Here is a 19,287-nt window from a genome sequence, read left to right as displayed (position 1 = left end):
GCGGAGCCTGCCACGGCCCCGTCTCCGCGTTTGCCGCCTCCCCCTGAGCGGGAGAGGCGAGCCCTCCCGGGGGCGTGGCCCCGACCGCTGCCTGCCCCGCCACACGCCTGGGCTTTGCTCTGGCCGCCTCTGCCGTCTGTGACGGCTCTGGTAGGACGGCCGTGTCCACGCCAGGCTCCCCACTGGCTTCCCCCGCGTGGCCTCTGGGGCAGCAGGGCCGGGTGGCCACTCTGCCCGGGGCCGTGCAGGCGAGAGGCTCTGTCCTGTGTGAGTCAGACGTGACTCACAGGCGTTGTGGGCCCGTCCCACACCACTGCGGTGCACACAGGCACCCCGGGCGGGGCAGTGGGGGCTGAGGAAGAGGTTGTGGCGCCTGTCCCCGGCCCGCGGGACATTTTCCGAAATACCCTAGGGAGGAGATAAGACTTGCCGACCCTGCGGCTAGTGGCTGGACAGAGCGCCGGGCATGGCGAGGGGGTCTCGGCGAGCACGCCCCTTTAGGACTAAACCCTCCCTCTGTCAGCAGCGAGAGGCTCCCCTCCCCCTCCCCTTCCTCAAACCCTCCTCCTTGCCTGCCTTGTGGGGAGGGGTCCACGTGAGGCAGCCGGGCGGAGTCCCTCCCTGGGCGCCTGCTCTGTGGGGTCTTCTCTGCTGCTGTAGTTTGAGGGTCTCCTTGCCCGGGAAGGTGGAAACAGCGGTTCTGAGTGACCGGGACCCCGTCCTACATCTTGCTTCAAACCCTGTTTTCTCTTTGTTCTCAGAAGCTTCTGACGGGTGAGGCCAGCAGGGTCCAGCCTCTCCCATGGACGGTCTCGGGGCCAGTGCTGTCCTGCAGGATGGCCCCTGACCGCCAGGCCTGGTGCCTTTCCCCGGGGCAGCGCCCCCCTGCAGACCCTCATTCCTTGTGATTGTTGGTGCTTTCCTTGGGTTTTGCGGCTCCCTGCACCATCTGGCGTGGCTGTGGGTCCTTCCTGGTGTGGGAGCAGGCGGGGGCAGGGCGTCTTCCCCCCTGATCCTGCAGGCCAGGTCAGGACTCGCCCATCCTGTGGCTCCTGAGCTGACTTCAGGTTCTCTCTGGCGTCCCGACACCTCTGGGCTTTGCCGGTCACTCGGCTCATTGTGAGCCGCTGTGGCCCGTGCCTGAGCACGTGACGGCTGCAGAGTGGACGTCGCACTGACAGCCAGTCACGGGTGGCCCTGGGAGTGCTCTGACCCCTGTGTTCCCCCAGGGGCATCATCAACCCGTTTCCCGCCGCCAGAGGCTCCCGAGGGGCCCCGCTGCAGTGCGTGCAGGTGGCCGAGGGCCACACGAAGGCCGTGCTCTGCGTGGACAGCACCGACGACCTGCTCTTCACCGGCTCCAAAGGTGTGTGGGCTGCGGGTGCGTGGCAGAGCCCAGCAGGTGGCGCCTTGTCCTCCAGCACTTGGGCTCGGGCGTGAGACAGGCTGGAGTAAGTGGGCTGAGAGGGGCACTCGGGCCCTCAGGGAAGGGCCCCCGTCCCGGGTGGGGGTGCGGGGCTGATGCCAGGCCGCTAGCCCGGCTGCAGGGCTGTGGCGTGCTGGGCAGGCAGGCCCGGGCCAGTGGGAGCCGGGCACGTCTGCTGGGCTGGGGACTAGTTGGTCTGTGGGGAGGCGGAGTAGCAGGACCGGGACAGACGGTGAAATGGCCCAGGAGCCTGCGCAGGGCGGGCCGGCACGCGGGGCTGTGGCGGGATTTGGCTCCGGAAGGAAAGTCTGGGTGCCCAGGGTCACGGGAGTGCCAGGCGGAGCCCCGTCAGCGTAACCCGCTCTGAGGAAGCCCCGAGGCCTCCAGGGAAATCCTCCCCTCAGGACCTTAGACGGACGCCTAGCCCGGGGCTGAGTGTTTGGGCTCAAGGCAGTGACCACAGTGCCCACTGACCAGGAAGGGTGGGGAGAGGGAGGTGGTCTAGGCAGAACCTTCCAGAAGGCCAGTCCGGGACAGACCTGGACTTGGGGCAGCTGGACGCCAGGTTCCCTGGATGTGCCTCTGGTTTTGCCCCGTCTGCTCACTGCTGCCCTCGGAGCCATCTCTGTTCCTGGGGTACCTGCTTCTCAGGGGGAGGGGGGCGTTCGTGCCCCACACATAGTGCCTGATGCGTCGTCTCGTGTTTCAGATCGCACCTGCAAGGTGTGGAACCTGGTGACAGGCCAGGAGATCATGTCGCTGGGCGGCCACCCCAGCAGCGTGGTGTCCGTGAAGTTCTGCACCTACACCAGCCTGGTCTTCACCGTGTCCACGTCCCACGTGAAGGTGTGGGACATCAGGGACTCGGCCAAGTGTCTCCGCACGCTGATGTGAGTGCTGGGCCCCACGCTGGGCGCCAGGCAGCTACTGGGCACCCCGGGCACCCGGTGTCCAGCTGACCTGTGCCTGTGCCCCTCTGCCCAGGTCTTCCGGTCAGGTCACGCTCGGGGACACCTGTGCCTCCAGCACCAGCCGGACGGCCGCTCTCCCCTCAGGAGAAAACCAGATCAACCAGATCGCCCTGAACCCCACGGGCACCTTCCTCTACGCGGCGTCGGGCAACACCGTCCGCATGTGGGACCTGAAGAGGTAGAGCCAGCACACTTCACTGCACACGCATGGGCACATGGGAGCCAGGACACACGTGGGCACACGGGAGCCAGGACATGCGTGGGCACATGGGAGCCAGGACACATGGGCACATGGGAGCCAGGACATGCGTAGGCACACAGGAGCCAGGACACATGGGCACATGGGATCCAGGACACGTGTGGACACATGAGTCAGAACACATACATGAACACATAGGAGTCAGGACACGTGGGCACATGAGTTGGGTCACTTGTTGGCACACTAGAGGCAAGACATGGATGAGCACATGAAATGGACCACTGTTTCCTGTTTGCACATGGACACATGGGTACATAGGTGTGTGCATTGTTACATGTATGCATGTGTGCACAAACATTGTGCATTGTACACATGCCTTGTGTGCATATGTTTACACACATTTACATATGTGCTTGCATAAGGACATTTGCATTTACACATATACATGGGTATATGTGTATGTCCTTATGTGGACGTATGTGTGTATTCATGAGTGCAGGCAATGTGTGAGATATGTCCACAAATGGTTATGAACACAGGTATATTCATGGTTGTATGTGTGATATGTTCATATATTGTGTATAAACCTATGTGTGCATCTGTGCATACATGTAACAGCAGACATATATAGGCCATATGTATTCATGTGTCTTTGTGTGATGTGTATGCATGTGTGTGCATATGAGATGTGTTTTTGGTGTGTACAGGTATATATGTGAGGTTTTACACACATGTATTTGTGAAGTGGTGTGTGCTTGCCTATGTATGGTGTATATGTGTGACATGTGTATACTGCATACTGGTGGAATGAGACATGTGCCTGGCATGTCCCTATGTGATGTGTGTTCACGTATGTGAGATGATATGTGTGCATAATAAGACGATCTTGCTCTTGGTGTTGTGTCTGGTCTTTTACGGAGTGAATGCCATGCTTGCCACGTTGGGGGCTCAGCAGAGGGACAGTCCATGGGCTTGAGCCCCGTAGGGTGAGCTGGCCATGGGCTGACTGGCCCCTAGGCAGTGCCCACATAGCACTAGTGGGTTTGGGATGTGCCTGGAGCCTCTCTGCTCCCCGTCTCAAGTCAGGCAGTGAGGCCCTCAGTCGGAATTGAAGAGTTGGGTGGAGGTGGGGCAGAGGGAATGGAGACCAGTGAGCACTGTTGGCAGAGTGCCAGTGGGCATGGAGACAAGTGAGCACTGTTTGCAAAGTGCCAGTGGGCATAGAGACAGGTGAGCACTGTTGGCAGAGTGCCAGTGGGCATGGAGACAGGTGAGCACTGTTTGCAAAGTGCCAGTGGGCATGGAGACAGGTGAGCACTGTTGGCAGAGTGCCAGTGGGCATGGAGACAGGTGAGCACTGTTGGCAGAGTGCCAGTGGGCATGGAGACAGATGAGCACTGTTGGCAGAGTGCCAGTGGACATGGAGACAGGTGAGCACTGTTGGCGCGGAGTGTCTGGGTGAGGCTGAGCTTGCGTGCTAAGGCCGTGTCCGGCTTTCCTTCCTCCCGAAGGTTCCAGTCTACCGGAAAGCTGATGGGACACTTGGGCCCTGTGATGTGCCTTACCGTCGACCAGATCTCCAGCGGCCAGGACCTGATCGTCACTGGCTCCAAGGACCACTACATCAAAGTGCGTATGGCAGCGGGCGCGCGGTGGCACGGGGCGGGGAAGGGCACACCGCGGGCACGTCTCACTCCCGTCTCCGGCTTGCTGGTCTTTCCGTCCCTGGGTTCCTGGTGTCCACTTAGTTGGAGGTCCCACCCAGGTGTGCTCCGGGGCGGCTGTGCGGCTTGGCGGTCGTGCGGGGTTCGGGCGTGGCCTGGGCTTCTGCGTGCAGAGCTGTCGGTCTCCACACCCAGCCTCTGCCTTTTGCCCTCCTGTTCACTTGGGTGTTTTCTGTTTCCTGGACCAGAGGTTTGAGGGTTTCAAAGAAATCTCGTTTCTGGTAACTTCCCGAGAAAGCAGTACCCTCAGCTTGGGAGCACTGAGGGGTGAGCAGAGAGAAGATGGGCAGGTGTGACCGGAGAGGACGGTGGGTGTGAGGAGTGAGAGGACAGGCAAGTGTGATAGTGAGAGAAAAGGATGTGATGGTGAGAGGACAGGCGGGTGTGACAGGGAGAGAAAAGGATGTGACAGTGAGAGGACGGGCGGGTGTGACAGGGAGAGGACAGGTGGGTTGACAGTGAGAGGACAGGCGGGTGTGACAGGGAGAGGACAGGCGGGTGTGACAGTGAGAGGACAGGCGGGTGTGACAGGGAGAGGACAGGCGGGTGTGACAGGGAGAGGACAGGTGGGTTGACAGTGAGAGGACAGGCGGGTGTGACAGGGAGAGGACAGGTGGGTTGACAGTGAGAGGACAGGCGGGTGTGACAGGGAGAGGACAGGCGGGTGTGACAGTGAGAGGACAGGCGGGTGTGACAGGGAGAGGACAGGCGGGTGTGACAGGGAGAGGACAGGTGGGTTGACAGTGAGAGGACAGGCGGGTGTGACAGTGAGAGGACAGGCGGGTGTGACAGTGAGAGGACAGGCGGGTGTGACAGGGAGAGGACAGGCAGGTGTGACAGGGAGAGGACAGGCAGGTGTGACAGTGAGAGGATGGGTGGGTGTGAGCAATACCTTGGGAACCTGACATGCCCGAGGTGCCTTGAGTTGCAGCAGGGTAGAGACAGCGCGTGAACTTCCTGGCTGACTTGTGTGTTGCTGGTCTGGAAATGCCACGTGTGCTCTTGCATGGAGACCTGTGCCCTCCAAGCTGCTGTTCAGATATTGGGACTCAGCACCCAGTGTTTCAGTGAGCTTAGCAGAGTGTGAGAAAGAAACCCAGTGAGAGTAACACGTGTGCATGTGTGTGCATGTGCACACACTGTATACACATGTGTGCGCACTGCTCACTGATATGCGCGTGTGTGCCTGCACAGTGTACATGTGTGTATACCCCACACTCATGTGCATGCGTGTGTATACTGCACACTCGTGTGCATGCGTGTGTATACTGCACACTCGTGTACATGCGTGTGTATACTGCACACTCGTGTACATGCGTGTGTATACTGCACACTCGTGTACATGCGTGTGTATACTGCACACTCGTGTACATGCGTGTGTATACTGCACACTCATGTACATGCGTGTGTGCACGCTGCACACTGAAGTGCATGTGTTGTCGGAGAGGCCGTCGTTTCTGCTATCTGACCTGTGCGGGTGCTGCTCTCTGCTTGGATCAGATGTTCGATGTCACTGAAGGGGCGCTCGGGACCGTGAGTCCCACCCACAACTTCGAGCCCCCCCACTACGACGGCATCGAGGCGCTCACCATCCACGGGGACCACCTGTTCAGTGGCTCCCGCGATACCGGCATCAAGAAATGGGACTTAGCCCAGAAGAGCCTTCTCCAGGTAGGCAGGTCCTGGGCTGGGGGCTCCGGCCTGCCCCCGGGGCCTGCTCTGCTCCCTTGGAAGCCCCTCGGGGGAGCTGTGGGGGATGGGGGAGCAGCCACACTGCGCCCGCATGGTCTCCAAGGGCAGCGGCACGAGCCCTTCAGCTCCTGGACCAGCCCGGCTCCCTCCCCAGTCTCTCCCGGGGTCTCTCCCAGGGTCTCTCCCAGGGTCTCTCCCAGTCTGTCATGGGGTCTCTCTCAGTCTCTCCCGGGGTCTCTCCCAGTCTCTCCCGGGGTCTCTCGGTCTCTCCCAGTCTGTCACGGGCCTCTCCCAGGGTCTCTCCCGGGTCTCTCTGTTGTCTCTCCCGGTCTCTCCCAGTCTCCCAGTCTCTCCCGGGGTCTCTCCCGGTCTCTCCCAGTCTGTCACGGGGCCTCTCCCAGGTCTCTCCCGGTCTCTCCCAGGGTCTCTCCCGGTCTCTCCCGGGGCCTCCCGGGGACCCCTAGTGGGGCTCGCCCTCTCCACGGGAGTCGGGTGGCAGCAGGGCAGGGCTCTCCAAGGCCCTGGAGCGCCCCAGGGTTGCAGGCTCTGGGGGCGCCCGTCTCTGCTGGTGCAGGTGGGTTCTCCTTCCTGCTCGAGTGCCGGCAGCTGCAGCCCCTCCCACGGCCACCTTCCAGCACGTTCTGTGGGTGTCAGAGAAGGGCCCGCTGTGTGTGCGAGGTGGTGGCAGCTGAGGCCTGCGCTCTGTCTCCTTGCCCAGCCCGCGTGGCCATGCTCCCCATCTCCGGCCCGCGTTCCCATCAGAGTGGGAAGACGCGGACTCACTCCTGTTCCCGGGGTCCACACGCACCCGGTCTGACATCTCCCAGCCCAGCAGCATTCCACAGTCCTGCGAGCACTGTGTGGGTGCTGGTCGGACGGGGGACTGTGGCCCCGGGGCCCTCCAGCTGCCTCCCTCCCTTTTTCTCTCTCAGCAAGTCCCAAACGCCCATAAGGACTGGGTGTGCGCCCTGGGCGTGCTGCCCGGGACCCCGGCCCTGCTCAGCGGCTGCAGGGGAGGCCTGCTGAAGCTGTGGGACGTGGACACCTTCGCGCCCATCGGGGAGGTGAAGGCTCACGACAGCCCCATCAACGCCATCTGCGTGAACGCTACCCACGTCTTCACTGCTGCTGAGTACGTCTCGGGGGGAGTGGGGCAGGGCGGGCTGAGGTACTGGCGTGTGGGCGCTGCCCACTGGCCCTGAGTGCATGTGTGTGTGTGGACGCTGCCCCTGAGTGCATGTGTGTGTGGACGCTGCCCCTCTGGCCCTGTGTGCATGGGTCTCACGTGTGGACGCTGCCCCTCTGGCCCCGTGTGAGTGCGTCTGGTGTGTGGACGCTGCCCACTGGCCCTGAGTGCATGTGTGTGTGGACGCTGCCCCTCTGGCCCCATGTGCGTGCGTCTGGCATGTGGACGCTGCCCCCTCTGGCCCCATGTGCGTGCGTCTGGCGTGTGGACGCTGCCCCTCTGGTCCCGTGTGCGTGCGTCTGGCCTGTGGACGTTGCCCCTCTGGCCCTGAGTGCGTGCGTCTGGCATGTGGACGTTGCCCCTCTGGTCCCGTGTGCGTGCGTCTGGCGTGTGGATGCTGCCCCCTCTGGCCCCGTGTGCGTGCGTCTGGCGTGTGGACGCTGCCCCTCTGGTCCCGTGTGCGTGCGTCTGGCCTGTGGACGCTGCCCCTCTGGCCCTGTGTGCATGTCTCCTGGGAGCCTTGTCTCAGAGACTGCCCAGGCCTGCTGTCCACTCCCTGCCTCCTTGCCCCCGGGTCCTACAGGGGGGTCACCAGATCCTGCTCAGGGCCTCCTGCCTCCTGGCTGGCTCCCACTCGGCCCTGCAGCGTGTGTCCTGGCGGGGAAGGGGGCGGTGGTGGCACAGGAGCGTGACAGGGTGTGCTGCAGGGTCCGCGGCCGTGTGTCCTCTGGGGTGCGTCAGCAAGATTGCGGCTCCCAGCGCCCTCTCTGCCTGCCTCCGCTCTCATGGCCTCTCCTTTGCCGTTTGCAGCGACCGGACGGTGAGGATCTGGAAGGCCCGCGGGGTCCAGGACGCGCAGATGTCTGACTCCGGGGACCCAGGGGAGGACGGGGCCTGCACCTGACGGTGACTGCGGGGTCAGCCCTCCTGTCACGGGAGTCTCCCGCCAGCCCCACCCAGCAGGGCCCAGCTGCGTCCACGATCCTAGTACAGCTGTGTGTCCGCGCTTGCCTGCTCCAGCACGCGTCCGTCTGTCCAGCGAGGGCAGCCCCAGTGCCTGCCTGTCGCCCAGCGGGCCCGGCCGGGCCTGCGTGAGGCCCCCTCAGCTAGGGCACCCGAGCTCGGCCGGGGGCGGGAGGCGGCTTTGGTCTCAGTGCCCCGGCCTGCCGGGCCCTGCTTCCTGCACCGCCACGCCCGCCTGTGCTCACGCAGGAGCCCCGTGTGCCACCCCGTCTGACACGAGGACGTCTCCAGGGCTCTCGCAGGCAGCTTGGGCTATTTTCCCATGGAGTTGTTTCTACTTCTACCTTTTAATTTCATTTTTATTTGATGGTAGCATTTCCTGGCCCTCTCTCTTTTTTTATATGCTGCTAAGTCTATTTTAAATACACAACCTGAGTAGCGCTGTGTCGTCTGAGGGGAAAGCTGTGTAAATAGTCTGTAAAGAGAACAACATCTCTCAGTAAAACTGGATGAAGTTTTAAAATACTGTAGACTGGACTTTCCATAAGGATGTATAATTTATCTGTCTTCTCTATTAATTTGTAAATTCTGCAAATTTAATTTTATGTAGATGATTTAACATTTGGAAATATTGTCATATGATTTTTTTATCCCTGAAAATATTTGCTTGTAAATCAGTGCTTAGCTCAGGCTTAAATAAACATGTTGGTCCGAACCCTTTTTATCCGCTCGCTCTTTCTTCTAATCGTGTGAATGGGTCAGTGGCCCTGAGCCTGGCTTCTCTGCACCCATTTCTTTTATTCGTTAGTTCGTATTTTGTTTTTGATTATTTAGTCACCTTGAAGTTACAAGTTATTCATGACTGGGCTCCAGGCACACAAAGTTTCAGCACCGACCCCTCGCCAGTGCCCGCTTCCCTCCACCACTGCCCCCCCACTGCCTCCCACCCACGTTTATTTCATACGTAAGGTTTTACTGCCGTCTGCACCCCCTCCTCCTCCAAGGGGGCTGCTTCCCCCCACCAGAGGCGCGCTCCCCTCTCCCCTGTCTTGTCCCTTAGAGCCCTAGAGACTGCAGATACTCCTGCCCTGTCTTTCTTGGCTTCCTGGACATGAAATACTCTTGTGAATTTTAAAGGATGACCTCATCTTGGTGAGCCAGAGAGGAAAGGACTTGAAGGGAAAAAAATCAGACAGAATTTAAGGATTTGAACAAAGATGGTAAAGGTGAAAAAATCCCATCAGTACCATCCTTGTTAACCGACCTGAGATGAAGGTGTGTGTGTGTGTGTGTGTGTGTGTAACTGTGCATGTATGTGCCTGCATGTGTGTGTGTGCATGTATGCACCTGTGTGAGTACGTGTGTGCTTGTGTGTGCATATGCACCTGTGTGTGCATACTTACCTGTAAATGCGTGTGTACCTATGTACATGTGTACCATGTGTGCATGTGTAGGTGTGTGTACCCATATGGGCAAGTGTACCTGTGTATACCTGTTTGTGCATGTGTACGTGTGCATGTATGCTGTGTGTGTATGTGTGTGTGCTTGTGCTTCTGCACACATGGTGGTGGTGGGGTGGGGCTGGGGTAGCCAGCCTGCTGGGCTGTGTTCAGGCCTGACCTCAGGTGTTTGCTTATATCTGTGGATTCTCACCAGTCATGTCCCCTCTTTGGGTGAATAACTGATAATTTGCTGCTCGGAGCCCTCGAGGGTGTCTCTGAAGTGGGGGGTGAGCCACGGGGCGCTGGGTTCTGAGCCCTTGACCTCAGAGAGCTGCCCTGAGCGGGTGCAGCTGGGTCCAGGAACTAGAGATCCAGGCCAAGCTGCCGGCTGTGGAATCTGGGCCAGTGTGGCCGCAGGCTGTGGCTGTGGAGGTGTCACAGCCCTCCTGGGAATGTCGGCAGATGTGGTTGCAGAGACGTGGAAGGCCACGTCTCAGGCCCCCTCCAGGCTGCACTCCCAGCCTCTGGCCAGACACCAGTGGAAGCAGGCGGTCTGTGCTGCAGTGCCAGCCTCGGGGCAGAGCCGTCCACGTCCTTCCCGCTAGGCCACCCGCCCTGGTCTCCGTACAGGCTGAGCGACTCCCATTTGTCCTCTCCCCACTGGCCAGCATGTCCTTTCCCTCCCGGCCCCGGGCCAGCTCCTGGAAGCAGTGCCCTGACATTCGGACATGTATATGGCTTGTGGGGACACACAGGGTCCAGGTCCAGCGCTTCCCATACGGGAGCCACCAGACCTGTCCTAGAGTGGTGCCCCTTACTCACCTTGAGGGGGGGTGGGGTCTAGCCTCTAGCTGTGAGCTGGAGAGAGGGCTCTCCTTGTGTGTAGAGCCAGGACACGAGGCCACCAAGGACAGGGCAGAGGTCACACTCCTACATCCCCTCACACCCCGCCCTCACCGTCATTCACACTCACCGGTCACTCACACTCACCCAGCCCCGCTCCCATCACTCACACCAGCCCTCACCCATCATTTACCTCACCCAGTCCTCACTTGTCACTCACACTCACCCAGCCCCCCGCCCATCACTCACACCAGCCCTCACCCATCATTTACCTCACCCAGTCCTCAGTTGTCACTCACACTCAGCCCCGCTCCCATCACTCACACCAGCCCTCACCCATCATTTACCTCACCCTGTCCTTACTTGTCACTCACACTCACCCAGCCCCCCGCCCATCACTCACACCAGCCCTCGCCCATCATTTACCTCACCCAGTCCTCAGTTGTCACTCACACTCAGCCCCGCTCCCATCACTCACACCAGCCCTCACCCATTATTTATCTCACCCAGTCTTCACTTGTCACTCACACTCACCCAGCCCCATGCCCATCACTCACACCAGCCCTCACCCATTATTTACCTCACCCAGTCCTCACTTGTCACTCACACTCACCCAGCCCCATGCCCATCACTCACACCAGCCCTCGCCCATCATTATCCTCACCCAGTCCTCAGTTGTCACTCACACTCAGCCCCGCTCCCATCACTCACACCAGCCTTCACCCATCATTTACCTCACCCAGTCCTCACTTGTCACTCACACTCAGCCCCGTTCACATCACTCACACCAGCCCTCGCCCATCATTAACCTCACCCAGTCCTCAGTTGTCACTCACACTCAGCCCCGCTCCCATCACTCACACCAGCCCTCGCCCATTATTTACCTCACCCAGTCCTCACTTGTCACTCACACTCACCCAGCCCCGCACCCATCACTCACACCAGTCCTCACTCATCATTTACCTCACCCCATCCTTACTTGTCACTCACACTCACCCAGCCCCACGCCCATCAGTCACACCAGCCCTCACCCATCATTTACCTCACCCAGTCCTCACTTGTCACTCACACTCACCCAGCCCGGCACCCATCACTCACACCGCCCTCGCCCATCATTTACCTCACCCAGTCCTCAGTTGTCACTCACACTCAGCCCCGCTCCCATCACTCACACCAGCCCTCACCCATCATTTACCTCACCCTGTCCTTACTTGTCACTCACACTCACCCAGCCCCCCGCCCATCACTCACACCAGCCCTCACCCATCATTTACCTCACCCAGTCCTCACTTGTCACTCACACTCACCCAGCCCCCCACCCATCACTCACACCAGCCTTCGCCCATCATTTACCTCACCCAGTCCTCACTTGTCACTCACACTCACCCAGCCCCGCACCCATCACTCACACCAGCCCTCACCCATCATTTACCTCAGCCAGTCCTCACTTGTCACTCACACTCAGCCCCACGCCCATCACTCACACCAGCCCTCACTCATCATTTACCTCACCGAGTCCTCACTTGTCACTCACACTCAGCCCCGCACCCATCACTCACACCAGCCCTCGCCCATCATTTACCTCACCCAGTCCTTGCTTTTCACTCACACTCAGCCCCGCTCCCATCACTCACCACTCACTCGCTTGCTGAGTCCTACTTTGCTCCTGAGAGTGGCATGGCTGACCTCAATCAACCTTTGTACAGAGACTCAGAGAGTGGTTGTGGAAGACCTGGGGAGGTTTTCTCACCCTGGTCAGGCCCGCAAGAGGGGAGCAGCCGGGTGAGTGCAAGGCAGCGGCCTGCACCAGCTCTCCTTGGGAGACCCTCTCCAGGATGGCCGGACCATCTCAGCTCACTCACTAGAGGGGACCGTCACAAAGAGTGTGGCTGTGACAGCAGTGTCAGGGTGATGTGGGCACAGCCCTGACCCCGCAGGCTTCTTTCTGGGAAGGCTTTCCTGTGGAGAACAGGTCTTTCTGGAACATTCTCAAAAAGAGTATCATTGGTTTCCAGCAGGGGGCGGCAGTGCCCTGTGCCTGGGCCACCAGCTGGTGGAACCCCCTTTGGCCAGCTGAAGGAAGGTTCCAGGGAAGAACAGGGGCTCTGACCGCCCCACCTGGGATGCCTGGCCCCCTGGTGGGAGTTTGGCCGGGGACAGCCCTGGGGACGGGCGGGGCTGAATTCCGACAGAAGCCCCTGGTCATCTGGGCTGTCCGTGGAGCTGACTGGCTCTAGTGACAAGGGTCCTGGATGTGGCAGGGCTGGGTTTGGATTGCATTTGGCCAGAGGGAGGCTCAGTGATGGAGGCTGAGCAGGAGGTGCGAGGTGGGGGGTGAGAGGTGAGAGGTGAGAGGTGGTGGGGGAAGAGGTGGGAGCAGCAGCTGGGGCCTTCTGGCCTGGGGGCTCCTGTGGGGTGTCTTGTGCTATCCAGGCCACCATTCCTCGCTCCCAGCTTGGGTTTCTGGAATTTCTGCTCAGCTGCTGGCTGAGTCCACAGTGGTCTGCTCACTGACCGCTGCCCCATGTCAACCCAGTCTCCCCAGGCCCTTGGTTCCCACTTAGGCATCTCACCCTGTAGGATAACACAGCCTCAGGTAGTTTAGGTTTATTGGGAACTTGCCTCTGTGTTTATTTGTAACTACTCTCTTTGTATTCTGTTGACTTGTAAATATTGTTTTTCTCTTCTCCTTGAGTCCTGTACATAGTTTATTCACAGCCACGTCCTTTTGTATGGACACAGGAAGACTGCAGCAAATGCTATGCTTTTGTGAACTGGGAGTCATTTGATTCTACATGGGAGTCTACATTTTGTAACCTGGGAGTCATTTGACTATTTTCCTCCTGGGAATCTGTTCTCTTGACCTAAGCCTCAGATGCCCTTACTTCCTAACACCCCCAAAGGCAGGGTCCCGACGAGGGATGGGATGGACCCAGGGCAAGTGGTGAGTTATGTGCTACCCTGGCATTGATATGGGTCTGGCCAAAGTGCCTAGTGCTTAACTATGAGTTAAGAGCTTGGTCATGGACAGATGCTGTCATGATCCAAAAAGTAATAACTAGATTCGGACCCTGCCAGGGTGAGGAATGATTAATCTGGCCTGAGCCCTGTAGTCTGAGTCTCTGGCAAGATGTTGCCTGGAAAGCTGCCATGCAAGCCTCAATGTATCTCTTACTGTGTCCATAGAAAATAACTAGTATTAAGATGTTGATGGAGTTTTTGGACTGAGGAAAGGAGAAAAAAACCTTAAGAGGTCTTTTGCCTGGGCCCTCAGGAAGGACTTTGGAATGCCCCTAGGTGGTGCTTCCTTTGAACCTGACAGCCCTCAGGAAGGGTTTCTTATGTTGATTTTGCTACCAGACTGTGTGTGTCCTAGAGGGCAAGGTGGAGAGAGACAAGCAGGGGAGAGAGTGAAGGAAGAGAATCCAGAGAGCGGGGATGAGGAATGAGGAGCTAGGAAGGAAGAGTGCGTGAGATGAGAGAGAAGAAAGATTGAATAAACGGTAACTAATCAGCAACCAGCTTGGTCCTCATTCTTCCTTTGCCTATCTTTGGCTAACAGCCGTCCCAATCCAGCCCATACACAGCGACTCCAGAGCACCCAACGCGGGCAATGAGACAGAGCCGCCCGGAGAGCCCGCGAACACACACCCTTCCGAGTGCGTAGTATTTTACATCACCCCACGTTCCTGACTGAGCTGAAGGACTGTCCTTGGGTTGGTGCAGAACCGCCACTGGGAGGTCACACCTGGTGGTGCTGGGCTGGGCTGGAGCTTGTACGGTGGCCTGGAGGCATGTCCTCTCCTGCCCCAAACCCAAACCCTCACTTCCTGCCGTGCTGGGCTCACTCACTTCTCAGACCCTGGTCCCCTCAGGGCTGGGGACTCACAGGGAGTGTCATTCTAGGGTTGCCCCATGGTTGTGAGTCGAAGCATGCCTGTGACTCTGCAGGTGGCAGAGACCCCCTCACCCCAGGGGACTCAGGCTTAGCAGTCAGTGCACAGTTTCCCAAATAAAGAGAAGGGGGGGGGCTATTTGGCTCCCCTGGGCTGCACCAACCAACCATGTGAGAGAAGTGTGTCAGAAATTCTCTTCCAAGTGAAAGGGACACTCACCTCTTCACTCTTGAATTTCTCCGAGTGGCAGTAAGTGAGGCTTATTTTCACATCCACCACTTGCTAGTTCAGGAAATGGTGCTTCTAACCATTGCTAGAAATCAGCAGGAAACTTTGAGAAATTACCATTGAAATGCAAGGTTCTGTCATCCTGCCTGGAACACTGAACTCTTAAAAGCAATTTTACTCTTGGTTTGCTCTTTTTATTTCCTCAATGCATTTCCATTTTCTTTTCTCCTTTTGACTGATTTCATATTCTTCAAATTTAATTCCCTAGAGAATGAAAAGCAATGGAGCCTTGTTTGCTACTTCCTGTTCTCTCAACACACACTGACTGAGCGGCAAAGGCCAGATACTGTCCTTCCCATCTCTATGCCTGTCTCTGTGACCTAGAAAACACGAATCTCTCCCTGTCCTTACGTACCTGTGGATCTAAAACCGCTCGTGGACGCTGTCAGACAGTGGGGCTGAGGGTCTACCCCCTATCCCCGCCCTCTCCAGTAGGCCTCCGTGGTCAGGTTTCCCATTTAGCCCCTTTTCCACGCACCTCTTTGGTCCCTCGCATCTGGCCCGGTGTGTTGATGCTGCAACATCACAACATCACTGGAGTGTGAGATTCTTCTCTGCCCATCTTACTTAGCTGAGTCTCTATGCTCTTTCAGGAATTTCTCTCGGTGTCTGAGTTAGTGAAACCTTTTCCTAGTCAGAAGCCACACCCTCAGCTTTGCCCACAGGTCCATTGTGGTGCTAGAATGTGACACTGCAAATGGCACCTTGTGTAACGACAATAAAAATCCTCTGGGAGAGGCCCAAGGGAGTGCAGTGGGCAGGGCACTTGCCTTGCATGAAGCCGACCCTGCTTGGATCCCTGGCACTGCCTGGTGTCCTCTGCCAGAAGCAATTCCTGAGCACAGAACCAGGAGTCAGTCCTGAGCACTGGTAGGCGTGGCAAAAGAGAAAGTCCATTTAGACCTTGGTGTGGAACCCCCTTGGCTTCTGACACTTGCCCAGCGCTGCCTGGAGTCTGCAGTGTGCTTTTGCTCACGCTGCTGCTCTCCTGTGCTACTATTTTTCCTGCACCAGCATCTCCCAAGTGACCCTCCGCAGGCCCTGTATCTGTCTTTGTACACGTCTCTCTGGCATCCCACCCTGTCTTGCATGTCCCTTCATACTCCTGTCTGTACACTGTGGACAGAAAGTACTCTCTACTGGTCACTGACTAGGTTTGGAGACTCTTTGAATAAAGATCATCTGATTTCTATCCTGTTTCTTGGCCAACAGTGAGCATCACAACCACCTCGTTCTTATCACTGGAAATAACTTGGATTTTCTTTGAAATGCTTATTTCATCCTAGCACTCTGAAATATCTTCAAATGTTCCTTTTCCTTCCCGTTGAGAGATCGGCGACAGGAGGAGACCTACCTCCCTCTGCTGGGACATTTCTCCTTCCTCCTCCATGACGTCCTTCCTGGTCATTTCTGTTTCTGCCACTTTCCTCTTTCAGGGGAACTCTCAAAGCTTGTCTTCCAAAGACTCCTTCAACAGAGCAATTGGCAAAGCAATTTCTCACTTCTGAGAGCTCTTTCTTGGTCTGGTTATCACTTTCCGAAGAAGCCGTCTCCTTTTCACATGTCTTCCCCTCACAGACTTTCCCAGCAACACTTTTCTCTTTTGTTCCCTATATTTTTCTGGAGGCTGATCTCTGTCTTGCTGTGTCTTTTCTCCTGCAGACCCTTCTCTTGTGTCTCTGCTCTGAAATGATGTGGATTACTTGCTCTGAGAAGATGCTGGTGGCAGCAGAATTGCTAAGAGTGGTGAATTATCCCTGCCAGTGGAGGAGAGCTTCTGCATAAGGATTGATTCTATTTGCTAATAATTTGTTTAGGATCTTCCCATCAGTGTTCATCAGGGATATTGGTCTATAATTTTCTTTGTTAGTGGTGACTTTGTTTGCTTTTGGAATTAGGGAGATATGTGCCTCATAGAAACTGTTTGGGAGAGTTCCTGTTTCTTCAATTTCCTGGAAAAGCTTGAGAAAAACTGGCAACAGGTCCTCTGAATTCGCTAGTGAATCCATCTGGACCTGGGCTTTTGTGTTTAGGAAGACTTGATTACAGATTCAATTTCCTTGATATTAATGGATCTATTTAGCTATTCCAAGTCTTCTTGGTTCAGTCTTTGGAGATTGTAGGAATCAAGGAATTTATCCATTTCTTTTAGGTTCTCTTGTTTCGTGGCAGACTTTCAAAGTAGTCTGGTGATCTTTTGGATTTCATTGCTTCCTGTTGTGATGTCCCCCTTTTCATTTCTGATTTAGTTTACTAGGGTTCTCTCTCTCTTTCTTTGTGAGTCTTGCTAGTGGTTTATCAATCTTGTTTATTTTCTCAAAGAACCAGCTCTTTGTTTCATTAATCTTTTGGATTATTTTTTGGGTCTCCATGTCGTTAATTTCTGCTCTAAGTTTGATTATTTCTTTCCTTCGGTCTGGTTTGGGTTCCTTTTGCTGGTCCTTTTCTAAGATCTTGAGCTGTGAAGTCAAGCTATCTATGTAGGCCCTTTCTTCCTTCCTGATGAATGCTTGTAGAGCTATAAATTTTCCCCTAACACAGCTTTAGCTGCGTCCCATAGGTTCTGGTAGCTCGTGTCTTCATTCTCATTTGTTTCGAGGTATTTTTTGATTTCTTCCTTGATTTCATTCCTGACCCATTCATTGTTCAACACTGAATTGTTTGATTTTCAGGTGTTCAATTTGGTGCTCCGCGTCTGTGTGTGATTAGCTTCTATCTTCAGCGCATTGTGGTCTGAAAAGATAGTTGATACAATTGCTATCTTCCCAATTCTATTGAGGTATATTTTGTGACCCAGCACGTGGTCTATTTTCGAAAATGTTCCATGTGCACTGGAAAAGAATGTGTATTCTTTCTTTGGGGATTTAAAGCCCTGTCCAGGTCTGTTAGCCCTCTTTCTTCCATTTCTTTCCTTCAGAGCCATTGTTTCCTTGCTTAGTTTTGTTCTTGTTGGTCTATCCAGAGGTTATAAGGCAGTGATGAAGTCTCCGACTACTATTGTGGTGCTAGTGATGTCCTCCTTAAATTCTGTTGGGAGTTGTTTTAAGTATTTAGCTGGTTCCTCATTAGCTGTGTATACGTTTAAGAGTGTGATTTCTTCCTGTTGTACATATCCCTTGATAAATAGAAAATGACCTTTGCTCTCCCTTCTAATCTTTTCAACCTGAAATCTATATTGTCGGATATTACTATGGCCATCCCAGCTTTTTTGAGGGAGTTGTTTGCTTGCAGGATTGTTTCCCATCCTTTGACTTTGAGCCTGTTTGCTCTGATTGTTCAGGTGTTTCTTGTAGGCGGCAGAAAATTGGGTTTAGTTTCTGAATCCATTTTGCCACTCTGTGTCTGTTGGTTGGTGCATTTAGACCATTGACATTGAGAGAAATTATTGTCATGGGATTTTGTGCCATCTTTCTGTAGGGTTTGTTATTCTTGTAGGGTTTTTCCTTGTCTTACAGTAGTCCCTTTAGTACTTCTTTTAAGTTTGGTTTTGAGTCTATGAAGTTCCTGAGCTGTTCTTTATCCATGAAATAGTGTATGGTTCCTTCGAGTTTGAGGCTAAACTCTCATTTAGCCAGATAAAATATTCTTGGCGAGGTGTTCATTTCCTTGAGTTTTTTCACTATATCCTACCATTGTCTTCGGGCTTGGAGGGTTTCCTCTGATAGGTCAGCTCTAAATCTAAGGGGTGCTCCTTTGTATATGATTTTCTTCTTTGACCTTGCTGCTTATAGTATTGTGTCTCTATCCATGGCATCCATCATTCTATGATATGCCTTGGAGTCTTTTTATTAGGGTCCCTTTTAGCTGGCACCCTTCGGGTTCCTTGGATCTGGATGCCTGCATTCTCCAGCTCTGGAAATTTCTTAGCAATAATGTCTTTAACTGTGGTTTTTTCACTGGGATTAGTTCCCTGTGCTTCTGGTACTCCAATGATTCTTATGTTGTCCCTCTTGAGGTCATCCCCTAGGACTCTGATTTGCCCTAGAGTCATTTTGAGGTCTTTTACCATTATTTGTTGTTACCTATAAGCTTTCTGTAGTTCATCTTCAAGCTCACTGATTCTGTCTTCGGTTGTAATCATTCTATTGTTGGGGGCACCTACTGAGTATTTTATTTCATCTATCGATTCCTTTATTTGTGTCACTTCTGTTCGTAGATTTGAAATTTCTGCTCTCATTTCTTCCTGTATTTTCTTGGTGGACCGTTCCAATACTGCATTCATATCCTTCCTTAATTTATTAGAGGTCTGTTCCATGGTTGCTTTGAGTTCATTGACCATCTTCAAGATTTCCTCTCTGAATATTTATCTGAGAGGTCGTATTTGTGGGTAACCCCTATTGAGGCTTCTGAAATCTTTTCTTCATCCTCTCCTCATGGTGGGGATTTTCGCTGTTTCTTCATGTTGTTATGGGACTATAGAGGTGGAACCTTCCAGTTCTCTATTCCTATTCCCTCTTGCTGCAAGAGGGGATTCTGGATAAGCTAAGTCGATGATGGTAGCCTTTTTCCCCTTCTAGAATACTTCCTTATTCTCAGGAGCTCTTCCTGGTTTATGTAGGGCCTCTAGTGAAGACTTGAGGCTATGATATCTTTATGAAGGGCTTTGTGCAGCTTCTTGTGTTCACTGACAGTTTTTATGAAATTAGGATAGGCTAAT

General features: G+C 55.2%; 1 protein-coding gene across 5 annotated transcripts in view; it reads left to right on the top strand.

Annotated features, from left to right (window-relative positions):
• The window catches only part of KIF21A (kinesin family member 21A), a 61,702-nt gene extending 52,821 nt beyond the window's left edge, over nucleotides 1–8,881 (top strand). For all 5 annotated transcript variants that reach the window (XM_055118035.1, XM_055118034.1, XM_055118033.1 and 2 more), the window contains 7 exons: nucleotides 1,230–1,366; nucleotides 2,136–2,316; nucleotides 2,411–2,575; nucleotides 4,108–4,225; nucleotides 5,821–5,991; nucleotides 6,945–7,144; nucleotides 8,009–8,881. In XM_055118035.1, coding sequence (XP_054974010.1) covers nucleotides 1,230–1,366; nucleotides 2,136–2,316; nucleotides 2,411–2,575; nucleotides 4,108–4,225; nucleotides 5,821–5,991; nucleotides 6,945–7,144; nucleotides 8,009–8,102 — 1,066 coding nt within the window. In that variant the 3' untranslated portion in view covers nucleotides 8,103–8,881. The remainder of the gene's footprint in view (nucleotides 1–1,229; nucleotides 1,367–2,135; nucleotides 2,317–2,410; nucleotides 2,576–4,107; nucleotides 4,226–5,820; nucleotides 5,992–6,944; nucleotides 7,145–8,008) is intronic.
• Nucleotides 8,882–19,287: the final 10,406 nt, after the last annotated feature.

Source organism: Sorex araneus, chromosome 10, assembly GCF_027595985.1.
Source record: "Sorex araneus isolate mSorAra2 chromosome 10, mSorAra2.pri, whole genome shotgun sequence".
Lineage (NCBI taxonomy): Eukaryota > Metazoa > Chordata > Mammalia > Eulipotyphla > Soricidae > Sorex > Sorex araneus.
The sequence above is the reverse complement of the archived record's forward strand: the minus strand, read 5'-3'. Positions and strand labels throughout refer to the sequence as shown.